Source organism: Perognathus longimembris, chromosome 4, assembly GCF_023159225.1.
Source record: "Perognathus longimembris pacificus isolate PPM17 chromosome 4, ASM2315922v1, whole genome shotgun sequence".
NCBI classification, from domain to species: Eukaryota; Metazoa; Chordata; class Mammalia; order Rodentia; family Heteromyidae; genus Perognathus; species Perognathus longimembris.
Window position 1 is genome coordinate 50,777,832 of NC_063164.1, and position 19,086 is coordinate 50,796,917.

A 19,086-nucleotide genomic window follows, 5' to 3' on the forward strand; every position below is an offset into this window, starting at 1 on the left:
CAGGGCAACACATTTCATCTCTGTCAGGGTTCCTCACCAATAAACAGTGAGACTGTTCATCTTTTCAGTCTTTACAATCACATACTGTGTGTACGTATCTAGTATGAAAGGAGTAAATGTTTTCTTTTTTTTTTAATGGCAAAACTGACAGGTAAAAAGCACCAAATCAGGGCTGGGGATATGGCCTAGTGGCAAGAGTGCCTGCCTCATATACATGAGGCCCTGGGTTCGATTCCCCAGCACCACATATACAGAAAATGGCCAGAAGTGGTGCTGTGGCTCAAGTGGCAGAGTGCTAGCCTTGAGCAAAAAGAAGCCAGGGACAGTGCTCAGGCCCTGAGTCCAAGCCCCAGGACTGGCCAAAAAAAAAAGCACCAAATCAAGATAACTTAGAACCAGTGGTTCATGCCTGTAAACCTAGCTACTTAGGAGGCTGAGATGTGAGATCAGGGTTCAAAGACAGTAAGACAGACAAATCCCAGGGACTCTTATTTTCTATTAAATAGCAAAAAGCTAGAACTAGAGGTGTGACCCAACTGATAGGGTACCAACTGTGAGTGGAAAAAGCTGAGTGAGAATGTAAGACCCTGAATTCAAGCCCCAGTTCAAATGCCAGTACCACAAAAGGAAAATAATTTGTAACAGAATAGAAAATATTTCAAATTACTGGATGCAAAATGGAGAAGTAGAACTGTAAAATAAAATACTCATGATTCTTACCAATAAATAAAATAATTGAGAATAGAAAGCATATAAGGAGCTGACTTGAAGTATACCACAAACCACATACATACAGATCATATTAGAAGTTAGATCTAAGCCAAGCCAAGGTATTCATTGACATGCTCAAACCAGAGCCTAGAAACAATTACACATGGCTATGCAGGCTTCCTAAGAAAGAAGCCTTCATTAGTGAACCTAATCCATTTATATTTCTGGCTTCAGAAATTAAATTGTAGGTAAGGAACAAAGTATACATTAAATTAGGGATTATTGCTTGTGGCACTCGATGTGAGCTAGGTGATGCTGGATCATTTTAATTAAGAATCTGTTTTCAATAACAACATAAGCAAATGAATAACATTAAGTCAACAGTGAAGCATTTGTGGGTTGGGGGACGCTGGGCATAACTGAGATCCTCAGTTGATTTATAGGTTTAATGTGCAGAGTCCATTTATGTGTTAGAGAAACACACTTTTGGAGCAACTGGACAAAGCGTGTACTAGAGTACTCTTGAATATTGGGGGGGCGGGGGAGAAAGAAATTCAGAATTTGTCTCCTAGTTAGAAGAAAAGCAAAATCACTAAGGAATTTGATTTTAAATACAAAGTGTGTGTGTGTGTGTGTGTGTGTGTGTGTGTGTGTGTGTGTCCCTGAAACTTGAACTGAAGGCCTAGGCCCTGTCCCTGAGCCTTTTATGTTCAAGGCTAGCATGCTACCACTTGAGGCACAGATCCACTTCTAGCTTTTTTAAAGTTAGAGATAAGAGTCTGATGGGTTTTCCTGCCCAGGCTGGCTTCGAACCTTGATCATCAGATCTCAGGCTCCTGAGTAGCTAGGAATGAGCCAATAGCACCCAGCTTAAATAAGACGTTTTAAAATGTTGACTTTGAAAAAGAATTTTCTGAGATAGCATCCCACCAGTCTGTTATGCTCCATCAAGGTTGCTAGATGCTCCTGAACAAGCACTTTAAACACTAGACAGAACAAGGCCTAAAATCCTTCCCCTAACAAGAACACTCACATACTCAGTACCACCTTACTCTAGAAAACTGTTGGTAAAAATGGCAGCGGTTTCCTTTCCCTGTGTTCATGATCTGGCTATCATGACTTTGCAGCTCTACACTTAAAGAAATAGAATTATGTCTCCACGCTCTGACTCTTGGCTGGCCTCTTGGCCCACTTTGGCCATCAGGGAGCTACATAAGTTATGCTCACTATTTGGAGCTGGCCACTCAAGAGCTGGGGACTTTACCTGCCAACGCATGAAGAAGCCCATGTGAGTCTGTTGTAGGATGACATGCTCCATAGAGCAGAGATGATGCATTCCTTCCTAGCTCCACTGATGTGTGACTTGATCCCCATCTGCTACGTCTGGCTCAGGTTAGAAGATCTACCCCTTTGACAGATGAACCATGGTTGTTAACGTACATTTTCAAGCGCCTTGTTTCAGTGTGATGTTTAATTTTATTCATCAACTTGGAAGGTGTTTTTGGCTAAGATGAACATTTAAATCAATGAACTTTGGGAAAGCAGACTGCCCTCCAAATTGAAGCTAGTCAGTTGAAGACACCTAAACAGAACAAAAAGATCAGTTCCCTCAGCAAGAGCTACCTGTCCAGCAGAATGTCGTAGACTTTACCCACTCCTCCAGGTCTCCTGGGAGTTCACCTATAGGTCTTCAGACTGGAGCTGCACCATTGGCTCTCCTCCATCTCCAGCTTGCTGGCCCATCCTGCAGTTTGATATTTGCCAAACTTCTCTAATAGTGTAAGCCAATTTCTTACAAGACATCTCCTTTGAAGAAATTTATTAGAAAGAATTGGCTCATTCCACTAGTTCTGTTTCTCCAGAGAACTCTGACTAATACATGAAGTAACTGACGGACTTGCCAATAAAGTTTGCCTTTCTGCAGAATCAACTCAAAGTTTGTTTCTATTTTGGCAGTACTAGGGTTTGAAGTTAAAGCCTTGCACTTGATAGGAGTGTATAGACTGGCCAGGACAAAAGTGACTTCATCCTAGTCAGAATGTACCTGGTTTATCTTACACTAATCTCAGGCACATTTCTGGCTCCAGGGTTCAGTTGTAAAGGTTCACATACCACTCTAAGCGGTTTGTCTACTTGCAGTTGGCTGGGAAACTAAACAGGAAAAAAATGATCAGGGTTAGTCTGGGACAGCCATGTTGGTTATAAAGCAAGATGGCTGGGTCATTGCAAGCCAAATCCATACAGCACTTAATGTCAATGAACTGTTTATTCATGCAAGTTTTAACATGCAACCTTTATATTTTGCATGTTTTATCACAATTAAAGATCATGGTTCAAAGACAGACCAGGCAGGAAAGTCTGTGAGACTCATCTCCAATCAAACACCAAAAAGCTGGAAGTCAAGCTGTGGGTCAAATAGAAGTATTGGTCTTGTTCAGGGACATCACCCAGGCTCTGACTTCAAGCCCCAAGACAGGTACAATGAATAAACTAATTAAAAAGTGACCTACTGTAGATTTAGAAGAGGAATGGCACTTTACTGTGGCTAGCTGAATCTACATCTGCTTTTTTAATTTTTTCCATTATCGACAACTCCCTCTATCCTCCCTTTAAAACTGTATAATGCAGTAATTAAGGTACCCTGGTTGATGCTTACCAGCAATCACAAATACTGTAGTAAATAGGAGCAGTAGCCTTGCCTTCCAGGGGTACCATGGGAAGTGCAGCCCAGTTGTTCAAGCCTTCTGTCTTCATGCTGCTTGAGAGGAAAAGATGTGCCATTCGTGGGGCTTGAACTCAGGGCTTGAGCACTGTTCTTGAGCTTCTTTTTGCTCAAGGATCTACTACTTGAACTACAGCTCTATTTCTGCATTTGGGCAGGGGCAGTGAGGGTAGTTACTGGAGATAAAAAGTATCACGTGCTTTCAGACCCACGCTGGTTTTGAATCATGATGCTCAGATCTCAGTATCCTGAATAGCTAGGATTACAGGTGTGAGCCATTGGCACCCAGTGATAAATCAGCTTTTAAGGAAGAAAAGTGTCTTTTTGCTCATGGTCAGAAGTTACAGTCCAAGGGCTCTTGGACATGTTGCCTTTAGGACTGTGGTGAGGTAGAAGAAGATCCTGGTGGGGAGTGCACGGTGGAAGAAGCTGCTTGCTTCATGGTTATCAGGAAGAAAAGGAAGGGAGAAGACAGCCTAGTATCTAAAGAGGAGAAAAGAGCTGAATATCTCAATATCCCCTTCAGGGGCATGTCCCAATGACCTATCTGCCTCCCACTGCAACCCCCTTCCTCCAAAGATCCTACCACCTTCCCATAATACCTTGGGCTGGGGATGAAGCCTTGGGAGAACATTCAAGATCTATATTAAAACACACCACAATCACTTGCTAATGGATGAAAGAATGAATGAGTACATGTATAGAAAAATGGCTTACAATACCTGGGTTAAACGTTTTCTTATAAGGATGCTGAAATTCATGTATCCAATATCACTCTCTTCTATGTAGGACAACTTAAGATTACTGGGATGCAAGAAATGTAATATGTTTTGGATTGGCAGAAAAAGGAATGCTATTCAAGAGTTCATTTTACTATACTGCATATTGTACTGATTTTGTTGTTATTAGAAGCACAATTTGAAACTGGAATGACACTTCTTTTAAAATTTTTCACACTGGTAGTCATTGATCTGTCATCATATCTTGAGAGGAAATGCCATGAATGAAGGAGAAGTGTATTTCACCTTTGTGGTATTCAAAACTTGCTGGAAAAGCTTGTCTCCTATTGGTCCTATTGGTCACTATGCAAGTGACCTTGCTAAGTGAGTATGTTAAACTCTCAAATGTATAATTTTCTTTGCATAACAACATTTTTTCTTCTTTTTCTTGTCTCTCAGCAAACCTCATTATCTTTCTTGTGACCCTGTTAGACATCTCATTTTCTTTTGGCTTGTTTGCAAGTTTAAAACTATTAACTGCACCTCCTGGCTCAAGAAGGATTGCTTGGCTACTCTACATTTTTAGTATAAATTCTTTTACTTCACCATTACTACCTTGAATAAAGGTGATGAATGCATTTTCATAGAAGGCAGACATAATTAAAATCTCTTATCTTTATTATATATAGTAATCACTATTCTCATTTGGAAGAGCAAGGGGAATATACATGGGGAGTTATATTAATTTTTAATACTGTTGAAACAAAATTAAAATAAGGTTGTAAGGAGTCAGTCATCATGGAACTGGGGAAAAGGTACTTGTGTATGTAAGATGCTAGTTTTTAAGAAAGGTAGGAAGAAAGAAGAGTAAAATAAGAGCAAAGATATTCCTTGGATGAGCAGTTCTATTTGCCAGCTTTGTAAATGAGCTGCAGATATACAGTGTGACAACATTGCAGGTTAGTGATGCTGTAGTGAAATGTCAAACAATCATAATGGCACAGTGAGTTGCACCTGTTATCTCCAATAGTGCAAGAAAACATAAGTAGGAGGACCAAAGCCCAGGTTGGCCTGGAAATAAAGCAATACTCTACTTTGAAAATAACCAGGGCAAAAAGGGGCTGGAGATATGGATGAAGTGGTAGAGCAGCTGCCTGGCAAGTATGAGGCCTTGAGTTCAATCCTTGATACTGCTAAAACAAATCCAAGCTAGAGTTGTAGCACAGCGGTAGAGAATGTATCAATTATGCATGAGGCCCTAAGGGTTTAATCCCCCATACCCTCCCCCAAAAGGAAGAAAAAATCAGTACCCCATCATTCTAAATGTTTATATTCTCCTGTATTAGAGGAATTGAAACAATACAACTTTTTCTTGTTAACAATTATATTTAATGAAGATACTAGCTGTTATTTACAGAAGATATACATACATACAATTCCTACACATTAAATATAGTCTAACTGTGAAAACAAAAAAAAGGTACTCCAAAGTTACATACTAAATAAATTAAAAAAAGAAATATTTGGCACAATATCTATTATGTAGCAAATAAATAACTCTATACCCTTGATTGAACGAACTATTTACAATCTATTTGAAAGTGCAAAACAATCATTGAAAATTAAAATATTTGTAATAACATTTAAGTCCAGAAAATATGATTTTTTAAATTCAGTAACAATGCATTTATTTGTAGCTGAAAGGTTATTAATGCCCAGGAAAATATTTCATTGAAAAAGGTTTTGTGTATATTGTGCTCTTCTGAATTGTTATTTTCCATCTTTCTTAACACTGGCAATTTTAAGAAACTTGGTGTTTTTCAGCAGAATTTTTATATATGGAATCCTGATTTATAAGGTTTTAGAAGTTATATTGTAAACATAAATGTTATTCGATATATCATTCTGAAGTTACAACCATTCCTTCCTCAGTTACACAGATCAGCATAGTGTTTTATAGTAATGTGGGAGGTCCTATTCCTTCAGTGATAAGGAGATGAGATAGAAAAAAATACAACCTTGCATTTGAATTTCTGCAATTCCTCAGTACCTTCCTAACTCTATGGTCCCAATCAAGATACTGAGTTATAAATAAGGAAGCCTTCTCACCACCGATACATCCAGATCAATCACATTTGTAGCAAGTTAGATCAGGTAAACACTCTTGGTGATATTTCTCTTGACAGTGGCACATGTAACCAAGCTCTTCCTGGGAGTCTTGTGAAGATGGCACAACTGGAAATGAAACAGGGTGACTACCGATGGGGGATTCCTAAGCTAGAGCGTGTCAGCTTTATGCAAGTCAAATAATCTCCTCTGTTGTCCTGTAGTTGGTAAGCTGAATGCAGCCCTGAGGTGTCTCAGGATGAGTTTTTTGCTTGCTTTGTCGATCTCTCTAGTGGCAATACATTCAGCAGTAGCAGGAATGACATTTTTGAAAGACTGTGGACTGGAGACAAACCATTGTTCTTTAGATGTCTATGGCCTGCGAGGCTCTAATCTGTGTGACATCTGTGATAAAGTTCTCTGGTTGTCAATCACATTTAATTGCCGCACATAACTCCGGACATCCTGATGGTTCTTATTAGCTTGAGCTGCATCAAGATCTGTTGAAAGAAGAGAGCAAAATTGGCATTGCATAATCTATGTATATAAGACCCAGATTTGTTTCTCCAGTTGTCAATGGGGAAATACATTTATCACCAATATCTGGGTTCCATCAAGGCCTTTCAACATACTACACACACTGAAATTCTTCTACCTGGTTGTTCCATTGTCTCCCTTTTGCCCTCCAACTTTTCTTTTCTTTCCTGGAGTTATCAGTTTTGATCATTTTCCTTTGCATTGCTCATTGGGGAGGGAAGGAGGGTGGGAGGGAAGACACCAAATAAAAAGGGAAGCATTTGTGTGATGGCCCCTGGTGACAGATGAAAATTATTTTCTCTTACCAGCCCACCTCTGGTCTCACACTCTGAGTCTCCAGCTCCTTTGATCCACATAAGAACTAATGTCAAAAGACACCTTTTCATTAGCAATGCAAGAAAGGTGGAAGAGGAGCTGTGGCAAGTGGTAGAGCTCTAGTCTTGATCACAAAAGCTTGGCGACAGCATCCAGGCCCTGAGGTGAAGCCCCAGGACCAGCACAAGGAAAAAAAAGACAAAAGAAACAACAACTCCCAGGCTTAAGTCAGCATTTCAACTTCCATTTTCCCATGCTACTTGCTCTGAAAGCCCAGTTACAGTTCTATTCCAGTCCTTACTCCATGCCTGAGAGTACCTGGGCTATCAGCGAGGTTAAACCCATGTCACTCACACCAGGCTGCCAGGAAATGTCATGCCCGCAGCCCTATGCAGGCAATATGTAAGGACAAGGAGGGCCAATTCCATAGTGGTGAAATAAATACAGGCCCTGGAAGTCACAGAGGAATCATGCCCATATCTTCCTGTTTATTGTTTCCTTTTTCCCTTTAAGAACTAGGAAACCTGGATTTCTTCCCTGTGAATTCTCCTAATTTTAAAATAAACAGGGAAAAATGGCTTGGTTTAAACCTAACATATCAGCTGTGGGCCATGACCACCTCTGTGCCCCAGGATCGCTAATGTGAGGCCTTGAGTTTAGTTGGCCCTGGGGGTGACGAAGTGAGAGTTTGGCCTCCTGAGCAGAGCTCTGCCCCAGCACAGTGCTCTCTGGAGTCCAGTTGCCCCTGTAAAGCCATCTGCCAGCCCAAGCTCATCAGAATGCCATGTGCACAAGAGTGGAGCCTGCAATGCAGAAAGTGCGTATGGGGAGGGTGGTGGTGGTAGTGGTGATGGTGGTGGTAGTGGTGGTATAAAGGCCCCTATCACTGTGAGAAGAAACTCATCAGTATAATTATCACATAGAAATAATAGCACAGTGAACTGCCGAACACACTGTGCCCAATTTCCTCCGCCTTACACTGGCAGTGTACTCTACATGTACAATATCCTGTAATTACATTGTACACATTCCCACAATGTTTATGAATCTATTCCTATAGCTTTATCTATAGATTGTTGACTTCAGAGCTGAGCAGCTGTTGTTTACCAGCAGTTAACTGATAACTTCAACAAATGCAGCAGGGATGTAAAATATATCCTTCCCACTTCTCTTCGTCAAGATATGGCAGTGTAATTTTTTTTCATTGCTGGGGTTTGAACTCAGAATCTTACACTTGCTACTCTCAAAGACATGAGCTTGCACATGAAATTTAAGAATGTCTTGGACAGACACCCCTGAGGGGCCATGGATTCTAGATTTATGAACTCCTAATGTAACTGCTGTCACTTATCCATTTTCATTTTCACTTGTTCTACTTTATGACCATGCCTTTAAGCACATAGTAGAGGGCTACAGAAAATTATAGACATTTTAAGTTTGATGGAATGATGAGGATATGCATGATGCTTCTAATGCTAGAATCATTGGAATTAATGTTTTCTTTTTTTAGTGCTAGGGCATGAACTCATGTCCTGGGCAATGTCCCTGAGCTTTTGTACTGAAGGCTAGTGCTCCACCACTTAAGCCATAGCTCCACTTCCAGCCTTGGTCTCATGGTGGTGGTTGTCTCATGGACTTTCCTCCCTGGGCTGGCCTGAAACCATGATCCTCAGATCTCAGATCCTCAGGATTACAGGCATGAGCCACCAGTGCCCAACTGGGAAATTAACTTTTTTTTTTTTTTTTTTTTTGGCCAGTCCTAGGGCTTGAACTGTGGGACTGGGCGCTATCCCTGAGCTTCTTTTGCTCAAGCTAGTGCTCTACCACTTGAGCCACAGTGCTACTTCCAGCTTTTTCTGTGTAGTCTATTGGAGATAAAAGAGTCTTACGAACTTCCCTGCTCAGGCTGGCTTCGAACTGTGATCCTTAGATCTCAACCTCCTGAGCAGCTAGGATTACAGGTGTGAACCACCAGTGCCAGGCCAGAATGAACTTTTCAAAGTTCTACTTGCTTCCCAAATTGAAGTTATGTTCGCTAATTTTTGCTAAATGAGTTTTAGTAGTTTTTGCATCCATGGGAGCAAACTCTGGCTTTGAAATAAGTCCTGCAAGACACACAGCAAATCACTCTACTGAAACAAAGGCCTTTTTTGTTGCTGGGTATTGGGTTTTCTGGAGAGAATGGTATAGGAGTTGCACCATCATGTCCATGTCATCATGTTAAGGAGTTCTAGCAAAGAACTTCCTAGGGCCTACTTCCCCAGTCTCCAAACAGACTGTGGGAGCCAGTGGTGACAAGTCTTGGTGTAGAAGAGACCATACCACAGGTCTAGCATGGCTCTTTGGTCTTAAGATGTAACTTAACCTCCAACAGATTGAAACAGCAACTTAGTAGTAGCAGTGTTCGTATACATATTGAAGCCTTGTACCAATTCTTGTGACTCATGTTCAGATTTTAAACAAGTACCTCAAACTCCCTACTTAAACTAGAAATAAATATAAAATCCTACCATGAGACTTTCTTACAAATGTGCTACCTACATAAACGTACTCCCCAGAGACAATAACTGTTATCTTTCCCAGCTTATCAACTGCAGCCCTGAGTCATCCAAGACTGCTAGGAGTTGCTCAACATTAAGCTCTGAGTCACACAGGGAGGTGGTTGGAGGCTGGGTCACTTGGTCACGGTGTCCTACTTGTTTCTAGCTGCCCTGGAAGGAGCAAATTAATTCTCCTTAAATCCATTCATTAAGATATTATTCTGATGGTTATTTTCTGGTTTTACAACAAGGTCAATATTTTTTTCTGGTTTTACAATAGCAACACAAAAATCCTCAGACCAAAGGCTTCTACTGCACAGACATCATGGTCCTAAATCATGGCCTCTGATATAATCAGATGCTGTCCAGACTGCTAGAGTGTCTCCATGGTCTCATTAAAAAGGACTTAATCACAGAGACTGCCACTGTAGAAAGCAGCAGCATTGAACTTACTGAAGGGCTGGCTCCTGTAGTACCTCACTGTTCTGGCAGAATTGGCAATCATGCGCTACAAGGAATCAAAAGAAAGAAAGAAAGACACAAATGCAAGTCAGCTTAGTGTATAATCCAAAAAAGGAAAACAATCCATTACTTATTCCTGTAATACTTAGTACCACAAGAAACAGCATGTTCTGAGACTTGACTACGGGAAGCAGCTGGCTGATATGTATAACCTGTTTAATGATTTTAAAGGGGTGCTGATGTTCACATGTACATGCATGAGATATTTTTAGGTAAGGGGTATTAATGACATAGCTCTGGTCTCACTGTTTGCTTCTTCCTGTGATGGGGGGAAAAGCATTTGTGACACTGTACTTTCACACTCAGAAATAGTTTTCACCATCCTTTCTTTAGGATAACATAAATTTGTAAGAGAATTGGTAGTGATCTTAGATTTGCAGAAGGGTTGGCTTGTCAAATTTCTCAGTGTTAAATAAGACTGGATAATGAGGTGTTTGATTATACTGACTGAATAGTAAGTCACATAGTCTTGCTATAAGGTTTGCTATCCCACCATGCAATACCAGCTTCTCCAGTGTTGCAGCAAGTGTGTGGTTTACTATTAATCGCAATTATTTTCCTTTTTTCCTTTTACTTCCCTTCTAATTACAGCACTAATATATGCACACTTTAGGAATCAGAAAATGCCAGAACAAAGAAAAAACCACATAGAATATCACGTCAGAGAGAAAATACATAAATAGTTCAGTATGTTTCATTCTCATATAAACAAATATGTATGTACATAAACCTATTTTAAAAATAAAGCATGATTCTGCATTATAATATGCATACAATATACACATTTTTGCTTTTGGTTTGAAATTTTCCTACTGCATTATTTCATTATGACTATTTTCCATGCTACTGGCAATTTTTTTTTTTTTTTTTTTTGGCCAGTCCTGGGCCTTGGACTCAGGGCCTGAGCACTGTCCCTGGCTTCCTTTTGCTCAAGGCTAGCACTCTGCCACTTGAGCCGCGGCGCCACTTCTGGCCGTTTTCTGTATATGTGGTGCTGGGGAATCGAACCCAGGGCCTCATGTATACGAGGCAAGCTCTCTTGCCACTAGGCCATATCCCCAGCCCCGCTACTGGCATTTTAAAAAATCTTTACATGAGGGCTGGGGATATAGCCTAGTGGCAAGAGTGCCTGCCTCGGATACACGAGGCCCTAGGTTCGATTCCCCAGCACCACATATATAGAAAACGGCCAGAAGCGGCGCTGTGGCTCAAGTGGCAGAGTGCTAGCCTTGAGCGGGAAGAAGCCAGGGACAGTGCTCAGGCCCTGAGTCCAAGGCCCAGGACTGGCAAAAAAAAAAAAAAAAAAAAAAAAAAAATCTTTACATGAGGATGTATTCCATCAAATGGACAGATCATAACCAATTTGATTGTTAATTTTGCCATGAAGTCATCTTCATTTTTGTGTAAAATTTTAGTTACAATAATAACTTTTTGTATTGAGTTTAATTAAAAAACAAAAGAAGAGAAAAAAAACAGCCCACCACCAAAGAGGGGCTGGGAATATGGCCTAATGGCAAGAGTGCTTGCCTCCTATACATAAAGCCCTGGGATCAATTCCACAGCACCACATTATAGAAAACAGCCAGAAGTGGCACTGTGGCTCAAGTGGTAGAATGCTAGCCTTGAGCAAAAAGAAGCCAGGGACAGTGCTCAGGCTCTGAGTCCAAGCCCAGGACTGGCAACCTGTCCCCCCCCGCCCCCCCGCCGCCGCAAAAAAAACCCCCCAAAACACCAAAGAACAAAAACCAAAACCTCTGGTCCCTGAGAAAAATCATGGGTGAGACCTCTGCACCATTCTGTAGCCAGAATGTATGGTTCTTGCTCACAGTATTCTGACCAGCAACGGGGTCCCTCAGTTCCTGTCTAGTCTTCAGGGTATCTCTGTTCCTCAGATTCTAAAGAAAAGAACCTGTAGAAATGGATGAACAGAAAACTGATAACCCTCCATTCAAGAAAAAGACTCCTCCACTTCTGAGGAGCTAATTCCAGTCTTGATTTCCACTTTCATGTACCCTTCGTTTACTAATATATAAGTTAATTACTAGCACTGGAGGCCCCTGCCTATAATCCTAGCTACTTTGAAGGCTGAGATCTGAGGGTCACAATTCAAAGCCAGCCTAAGCAGAAAAGTCCATGAGACTCTTATCGCCAGTGAACAAGCAAAATGCGGTAAGTGAAGATGTGGTTCAAGGGGTAAAGCACCAGCCTTGAGCAGAAAAGCTAAAGGACTGCACCCAACAAATAAATAAAAAGGAGGAGAAAAGCAAAGAAAATGACTTTGAGAAAATCATAGGTAGTATTAAAAATTATCATAGGAAGTTGAGCGCCAGTGGCTCAGTCTACACAGGAGGCTGAGATCTGTGGATCACTGTTTGAAGCCAGCCCAGGCAACAAAGTCCATGAGACGTTCATCTCCAGTTAAGCACTAAAAAAGCCAGGAGTAGTGTTGTGGCTCAAGTGACAAGAGTGCTAGCCTGGAGCAAAAAAAGCTCAAGGACAGTGTTCAGATCCTGAGTTCAAGCCCCTGGACCAGCAATTATATACACCTATATTCTCTCTCCTCTCTCCCTTCTCCTCTCTCCCCTCTCCCCCCCCCCCCCTCTCTCTCTCTCTCTCTCTCTCTCTCTCTCTCTCTCTCCCCCCCCCCCACCGCCCGCCCCCATCCTGGGGCTTGGACTCATAAGCACTGTCCCTGGCTTCTTTTTGCTCAAGGCTAGCACTCTACCACTTGAGCCACAGCACCACTTCTGGCCTTTTTGTATATATGTGGTGCTGAGGAATTGAATCCAGAGCTTCATGTATACGAGGCAAGTGCTCTTGCCACTAGGCCATATTCCCAGCTCATCTATCTAATCTATCTATCTATCTATCTATCTATCTATCTATCTATCTATCTATCTATCTATCTATCTATCTATCTATCATCTTAGAAGAGTCTAGACCTGGGAACTCCACACAGGTAACAAATATACATCATAAACCCTCAATGAATACTGCTGCTTTGAGGGCACTGGCAGGCAGGAAGTGACATGGTCGGCATCGGCTGATTCTTCACACATAGAGAGGCGATGAGAAAGGTCAGTTCTTTGCTTTCATAAAGTATCCTAAAAACCAGCACTATCTGTTGATCAGCATGAGAAATATACCACTAATACTTGCAAGAAAATGTAGTGTACAATGTATAATTAGCCTCTGATATATGGAGTCCTGAAATAAACAGTAACTATGATAATTTTCCTGCTAATTTACTTTAAGTTGTTTTTTCACTTCTCTGAAGGCTTTGCCTGGGAAGGGCACAAGTATATTCCGCGTAGAATTATTGTAATTCTTCAGATATTGAATGGCGTATAATTACCGAAAACCCTGGGAAATGCTGCCAGTTTGTCCCTCTGAAGAATAATAAAACAATTAGCAGGGGTCAGAAACCTCTTCCTATACCATTTTGTAGGGAGTAATTGTTCTGCTTTTTAGTTTTGAAAGCTAAAACATTTCCTTCTGACTTCAGTGTTCAACTACTCTTTACAGCTATACTCCAGAGGCTTCATAATTTTTAGCTCATTATGTAGTTGAAAATGTGAGAACAATTGTTTAAATCAGTAATTTCCAGCTCTGAAGTTCATTCTACCTTTCTAAATCTTTGATTAATTTTAACAATGGTTTTAATTTTGACGGATCCTTTTTAATTGTACTCCAAGATAACTTCAGTTTAACTTTAAAATCCAAATTTGGCTTTATAAGGAGGGCCCATTCTTTTCCTTTGTGAGGTCCAGACAATAGTGTTTAATGGTGTGAACCTACAGTGATGATGTATGAGCCCCAGCGGCACTGCAGGCCAATGCAGGGGCCAGAGAAGGGTTAACCTGCTGTGTCAACTCCATGCACCCGCTGACCCATGCAATGCCTAACTCCTCATATTATCTCAAACCACCTCCAGCCTGTGGTTTCTCACTGAGTGACTGTGTTTGCCAATGGAACACATTACATAAATCTAAGAGCAGTGCCTTTTATGTATAGTCATATGGTGTGTGCGTGTGTGTGTGTGTGTGTGTGTGTGTGTGTGTGTGTGTGTGTGTATGTGTTTGTGTGTGTTTATGTGTGTGCTGGTACTGGGGCTTCAACTTAGGGCCTCACATCCTGGCTTAGCTTTTTCATTTAAGACTAGTGAGCATTCTATTACTTGAGCCACACCTCTACTTCGGGCTTTTTTTTTTTTTTCTGGTGAATAGGAGATAAAAGTCTGACAGACTTTTCTGCCACAGCTGGCTTTGAACTGTGATCCTCAGGTTTTAGCCTCCTGAGTAGCTAGAGTTATAAGCACGAACTACCTGTGTCTAACACAGGCATTTTTAATTATTGTAAATGTCCTTGTTGTTTTGGGTAAAAGTAAAGTCTTCCTTTACTTTTCACTCATTTATACTAGTTCTGAGCCCTGGAAAGCCATAAACAAACACATCTAGTTTCTTTTAAGAGGCAGTTCTTGAAATAATTGAAGACAACTATTATGAACAGCCTTTTACTCTCTATCCTTTCTTATTTAGTCTAAATTGTCCCAATTTACTCTTTGTAAGACAGTTTGGGCTCTCTTCTGGATAATCTCTAGTGTAAGACTTCAGTACAGATTGATTATCTTCTCTCCCTCCTTGACCTAGCTGAGGTTACACATCTAATGTTACAGACGTCTGTTGAACTCACTGTGAATCAAACTTCACAGCCTGGTTCATCAAGCTGCTTTTATATACAGCTGTCTGCTGTATCAATGTACAGATGATTTTGCAGGTTTTCTATTTATCTTCACAAAAAAATCTACCTGGTCCTTATTTTTAAAATTATATTTTTCTTATCTCTAAGTAGTTGCACCAAGGAGACCAGTTAATGAATGCAATGCACCTGGATCTTCACCCATTGTTCTCCTTCATCCCCCCAACCCAATGCTTCCACCCAATTGTCTTAATCTGGTGGAATATGCATTGACTTTTATGACTGCATCATTCCCCCTTCTACATTCTGAAGACTTAAGCCACACACCTGCTATCTTTGGTGGCACACTGGTTTGTTCTCAGTCAAGGTTGCCTGCAACTAAGGTTCAAAAAGACCCTGGCTTCATTATCCAACTGGCACAATGGGCTGGAGGCCAAAATGACACCCTCGGCTGGGCAGTCTTGCCAGAGCAGGTTGGCGTGCCTGGAACTGGCCAGGCAACTCTCTGGCATGCCAGGCCAGGGGGGAAATGCCTGATTACTCCAAACCAGAGCTTCTCATGCTTTTTTTTTTTTCTTTCCATCCCAGCAAACCTGTAGATTATGACACACTCCCATTAGCTACTGACTCACTATGACGGCAACTGGTAATCCAAGGTAAAACAAGGAGAACAGGCTCCCTTAGAAGATGTTCCAAGCCTGTGTGGTGGATAAACTGAACCCCAGCCCCCACCTGGGCTGACGTTTCTCTGGATGAATTCTGAGCATGGGGATCAGGGCTTGTTTTCAAAACATAACTTGTTCCTACAGTTTGTGACATGCAGGGCTCAGAGATGGGACCAACTGAAAGCAGGTGAATTCCCCTCAGAATGGACACGCACAGAGAAAGTGTCACAGAGGAGAAGGGAGATTGTGAGTGACAAACTGTAACCAGCTCATGCATTCAGTTTTCTTTATAGCTAAAGACAGAGCCACTCAGAAGTGAAAACGTCCTTCTGGAGGCTGGAGATGCAGAGAGGCCGGAGATGCAGAGAGTCCAGTACAAAGACCCTGCCCCAAGGTAAGAGTCCCAAACACAAACAGCCCTCAACCTCTCACACAGGCAACCACACTTGGGTCCTTGGGTCCAATGAGGCAGGAGGTGCCTGTTTTCACAGGCCTGACTTGGCCTTTGTGGTCCAGGCCTCATCCATGTACCATTCAGAGGAGCCATGGCCCCTTGGCAGCAGGCTGGCCAAGCCACATCCAGCCAGACAAGGTGCTAACCTAACACGAGGCCCTGATGTCTTCAGCCTTTGTAGCCAGCCCCATGTTGACTCTTGTCCCCCTTCCCAGCCTGCTGTTAAGGAGGTGCAGGTTTGTGTCTGGTGTTCAAGTTCAGACCAGCAGCCCTCCAGGCCATGCTGCCTGGCACTGTTAATGCTCCCAGACCTCCCACTCCACCCTCTCTGGGCTTGGGCTATTTGGCCTCTTAGCTGGGAAGAGTTGCCTTTTGTTTTTGTGTGTGTGTGTTTATTTCCTTATTGTTTTCTTCAAATAGTTAAGGAGTTTAACATGTCAATCTACCTATATAGGCATGTGTTCAAAGCATCTTGATCAGTTACCCCCTGGAAGAGCTACTTTTGGATCTCAGTTCTTTCTTAACTGCCTAATTTTTTGGGGGTGGGGGGGTCCCTCTGTTGCCCTTTTAAGATCCCTATTTTTTTCTCTTTTTTTTGGTCATGGGGCTTGAACTTAGGGCCTGGGTGCTGTCCCATTCAAGGCTAGCCACAGTGCCACTTCTGGTTTTCCCAGGATTAACTGGAGATAGGAGTCATGGACCTTCCTGCCTGGGCTGACTTGGAACTGTGATCTTCAGATCTCAGCCTCCTGAGTAGCTAGGATCACAGGTATGAGCCACTAGTGCCTAGCTCTTTCTCTTTTTATTTTATCTTATACCTTTTTTTTTTTGTAGACAGGGTCTTGCTGTGTAGCTCAGCCTCCTGAGTGTTGCCATACCTAGCTTATTCTTACAGTTTACCAGATTGCCTTTTTATTCTTTCCTTTTTATTCTTTCTCCTACCTCTACACATACTGAATATATAACCCTTGTCAATTATTCCTTGCTTGTCATGAGTAAATGCCCTTCTAAATACTGTGTAGCTTTACCCAGATTTCTACATATTCAGGACAAGAACTTTTCTTCCCACAAAATGATACAGAAATATATAGTCTCTCTTCTACAAAGACTGTCTGGGAAAGCAACCTGATGGATGAACACAATAGAGACCAGAGATAAACAGAGCTGAACTAACTTTCATGGATGCATCACTGAAGAACAAACATAAGAACTGGGTCCATGGCTCAAGTGGTTGAACACCTGCCTAGCAAGTGAGAGGCCCTGAGTTCAAACCCCAGTACTATGAAAAAATGAAAGCAGAAGATGGAGGAGGAGGAGGAAGAGGGAGAAGAAGTTACCAATACTTTCTTGCCTCCAGCTATGAGTCTTTACTATCCAAGTAGTATGTGACATACGGACACATGTGTGCATGTGTACCACACATAATGCTCATGATCTATCACATATGACAGCTACAGGACATGGCAGCTCAGGTGCCTTCAGGAACATGTGAAGTGAGTGCTTCTCTCCTCAGGATAGGACACCCGGTGCCACAGTGGGGAAGGGAGAAAAAACAAACAAACCGAAATACCTAGAACAAAAGGAGCAACAGCTAAGGGAGATACATACCAACTACAGTTATGAAAAATGCTTTGGAACACCCTGACTGATCAAACTTTCTGACAGAAAATAATTTAGATTCAATTATGGTTACATAAAATCTTTTAAAGGGGTTTTAGTGTCAAGTCCATCACTGAAATATAATCAAATATAATACTTATATAAGTATAATATAATATTTATGTAAAAACCATTGCTTGTTAGACACTGGTGACTCATGACTATAATCCTAGCTCAGATTACAGGAAGCTGAGGTCTGGGGGATCACCATGTAAAGCCAGCCCAGGTAGAAAAGTTCACAAGACTCTCGCTTCTAATTAACTAGCAAAGAGTTAGGCTCAAGTGGTAGGGTGGCAACCAAGCTAGCAAAGCTAAGTGGGCATGAGGACCTGAGTTCAAACCTATTTTTTGCATACTTACAATATGCCAGTCATAGTTATGCATATTAGAGAAATATCAGTAGGTGAGACAGATATGAGGAAAGTCAAATGATTTCTGATTGGGCAAGGTTATGGTAGACAGTGCTGGTGTGATTAAATAATGCTAGCAGGGCGGTCATGGAAGACCTCTCAAAGAAGAGCTCCAGCCTGAACCATGAGAAGAAGCCAGGCTGGTGAAGATGCAGAGAACATCAGGCAAAGGTAACATGCAAGGAAGGCAGATAGGAAAAGAAGGAAGCTGATCTTGCCTGGTCTCTGGACCAAGCACAGAGAACATAAAGTGCGAGATGAGGTTGGGCAGGGGCTTCTGGAAGCTCTAGACTCACGTTATGGTATGTAACATGGTTTCATTTTCTGTTGATATTTCTACATAAAGTTCCCTTTCTTCCATTTTGCTTTGGACATGTCTTTACTATTCTCATGACCTGTTTTGTTTTTTTTGTCACTTTTGTTGATTTCTGATGGTTCGTGTTTTATCTTTTAGGCTGCCTTTATTCTTCTAAGCGACAAAGACTGCTTTGAAGATTTCCTAGTGAAAACCTTCCCTTGGACACTCTGTGTGTTGTATTGCTTTAGAGTGCACATGGTGGAGAACCTGTATTAAGTCTGGTATGGAAAATTCATATAAAGAGGTAAACTCTTAAAGGACTTTTAAAGGTTGCCTTTGGATTGGTAAGGTCTGGGAATTGAGTAGATTTGAACATGCAGATTTTTACTGAACTATTACTCTCTCCGTAGCTTGAGGTTCCAAGTCCTGTACTCTCCCCACAAATCTCAAAATATTATTGTGGCTAAAAAAAAAAAACCCAATTGTTGCTAATTGTGTAACACCATACCTAGTGATACAAAAACAGAAGTATTCCAAAATTTTCTTAATGAATTAACTCCTGTTAAAAGTTTCCACAAATCTAAAAGTTTGCCCTATGCCACTTATTCCAAATAAAATGATGACTTTAAAGTCATACTTATAAATAAATATACCTAAATATGGGGATTTCTGAAATAGACCAAGCTCCTAACACAGCGCTAACTGTGCCTATTGGCATGCTTTATGCAGC

At 41.4% G+C, this 19,086-nt stretch overlaps 1 protein-coding gene across 1 annotated transcript in view; it reads right to left on the reverse strand.

Annotated features, from left to right (window-relative positions):
* Nucleotides 1-4,946: 4,946 nt before the first annotated feature.
* Rapgef4 (Rap guanine nucleotide exchange factor 4) overlaps nucleotides 4,947-19,086 on the reverse strand; it is a 297,243-nt gene continuing 283,103 nt past the window's right edge. Inside the window, 2 exon segments of the mRNA XM_048345237.1 lie at nucleotides 4,947-6,758; nucleotides 10,104-10,158. Coding sequence (XP_048201194.1) covers nucleotides 6,631-6,758; nucleotides 10,104-10,158 — 183 coding nt within the window. The 3' untranslated portion in view covers nucleotides 4,947-6,630.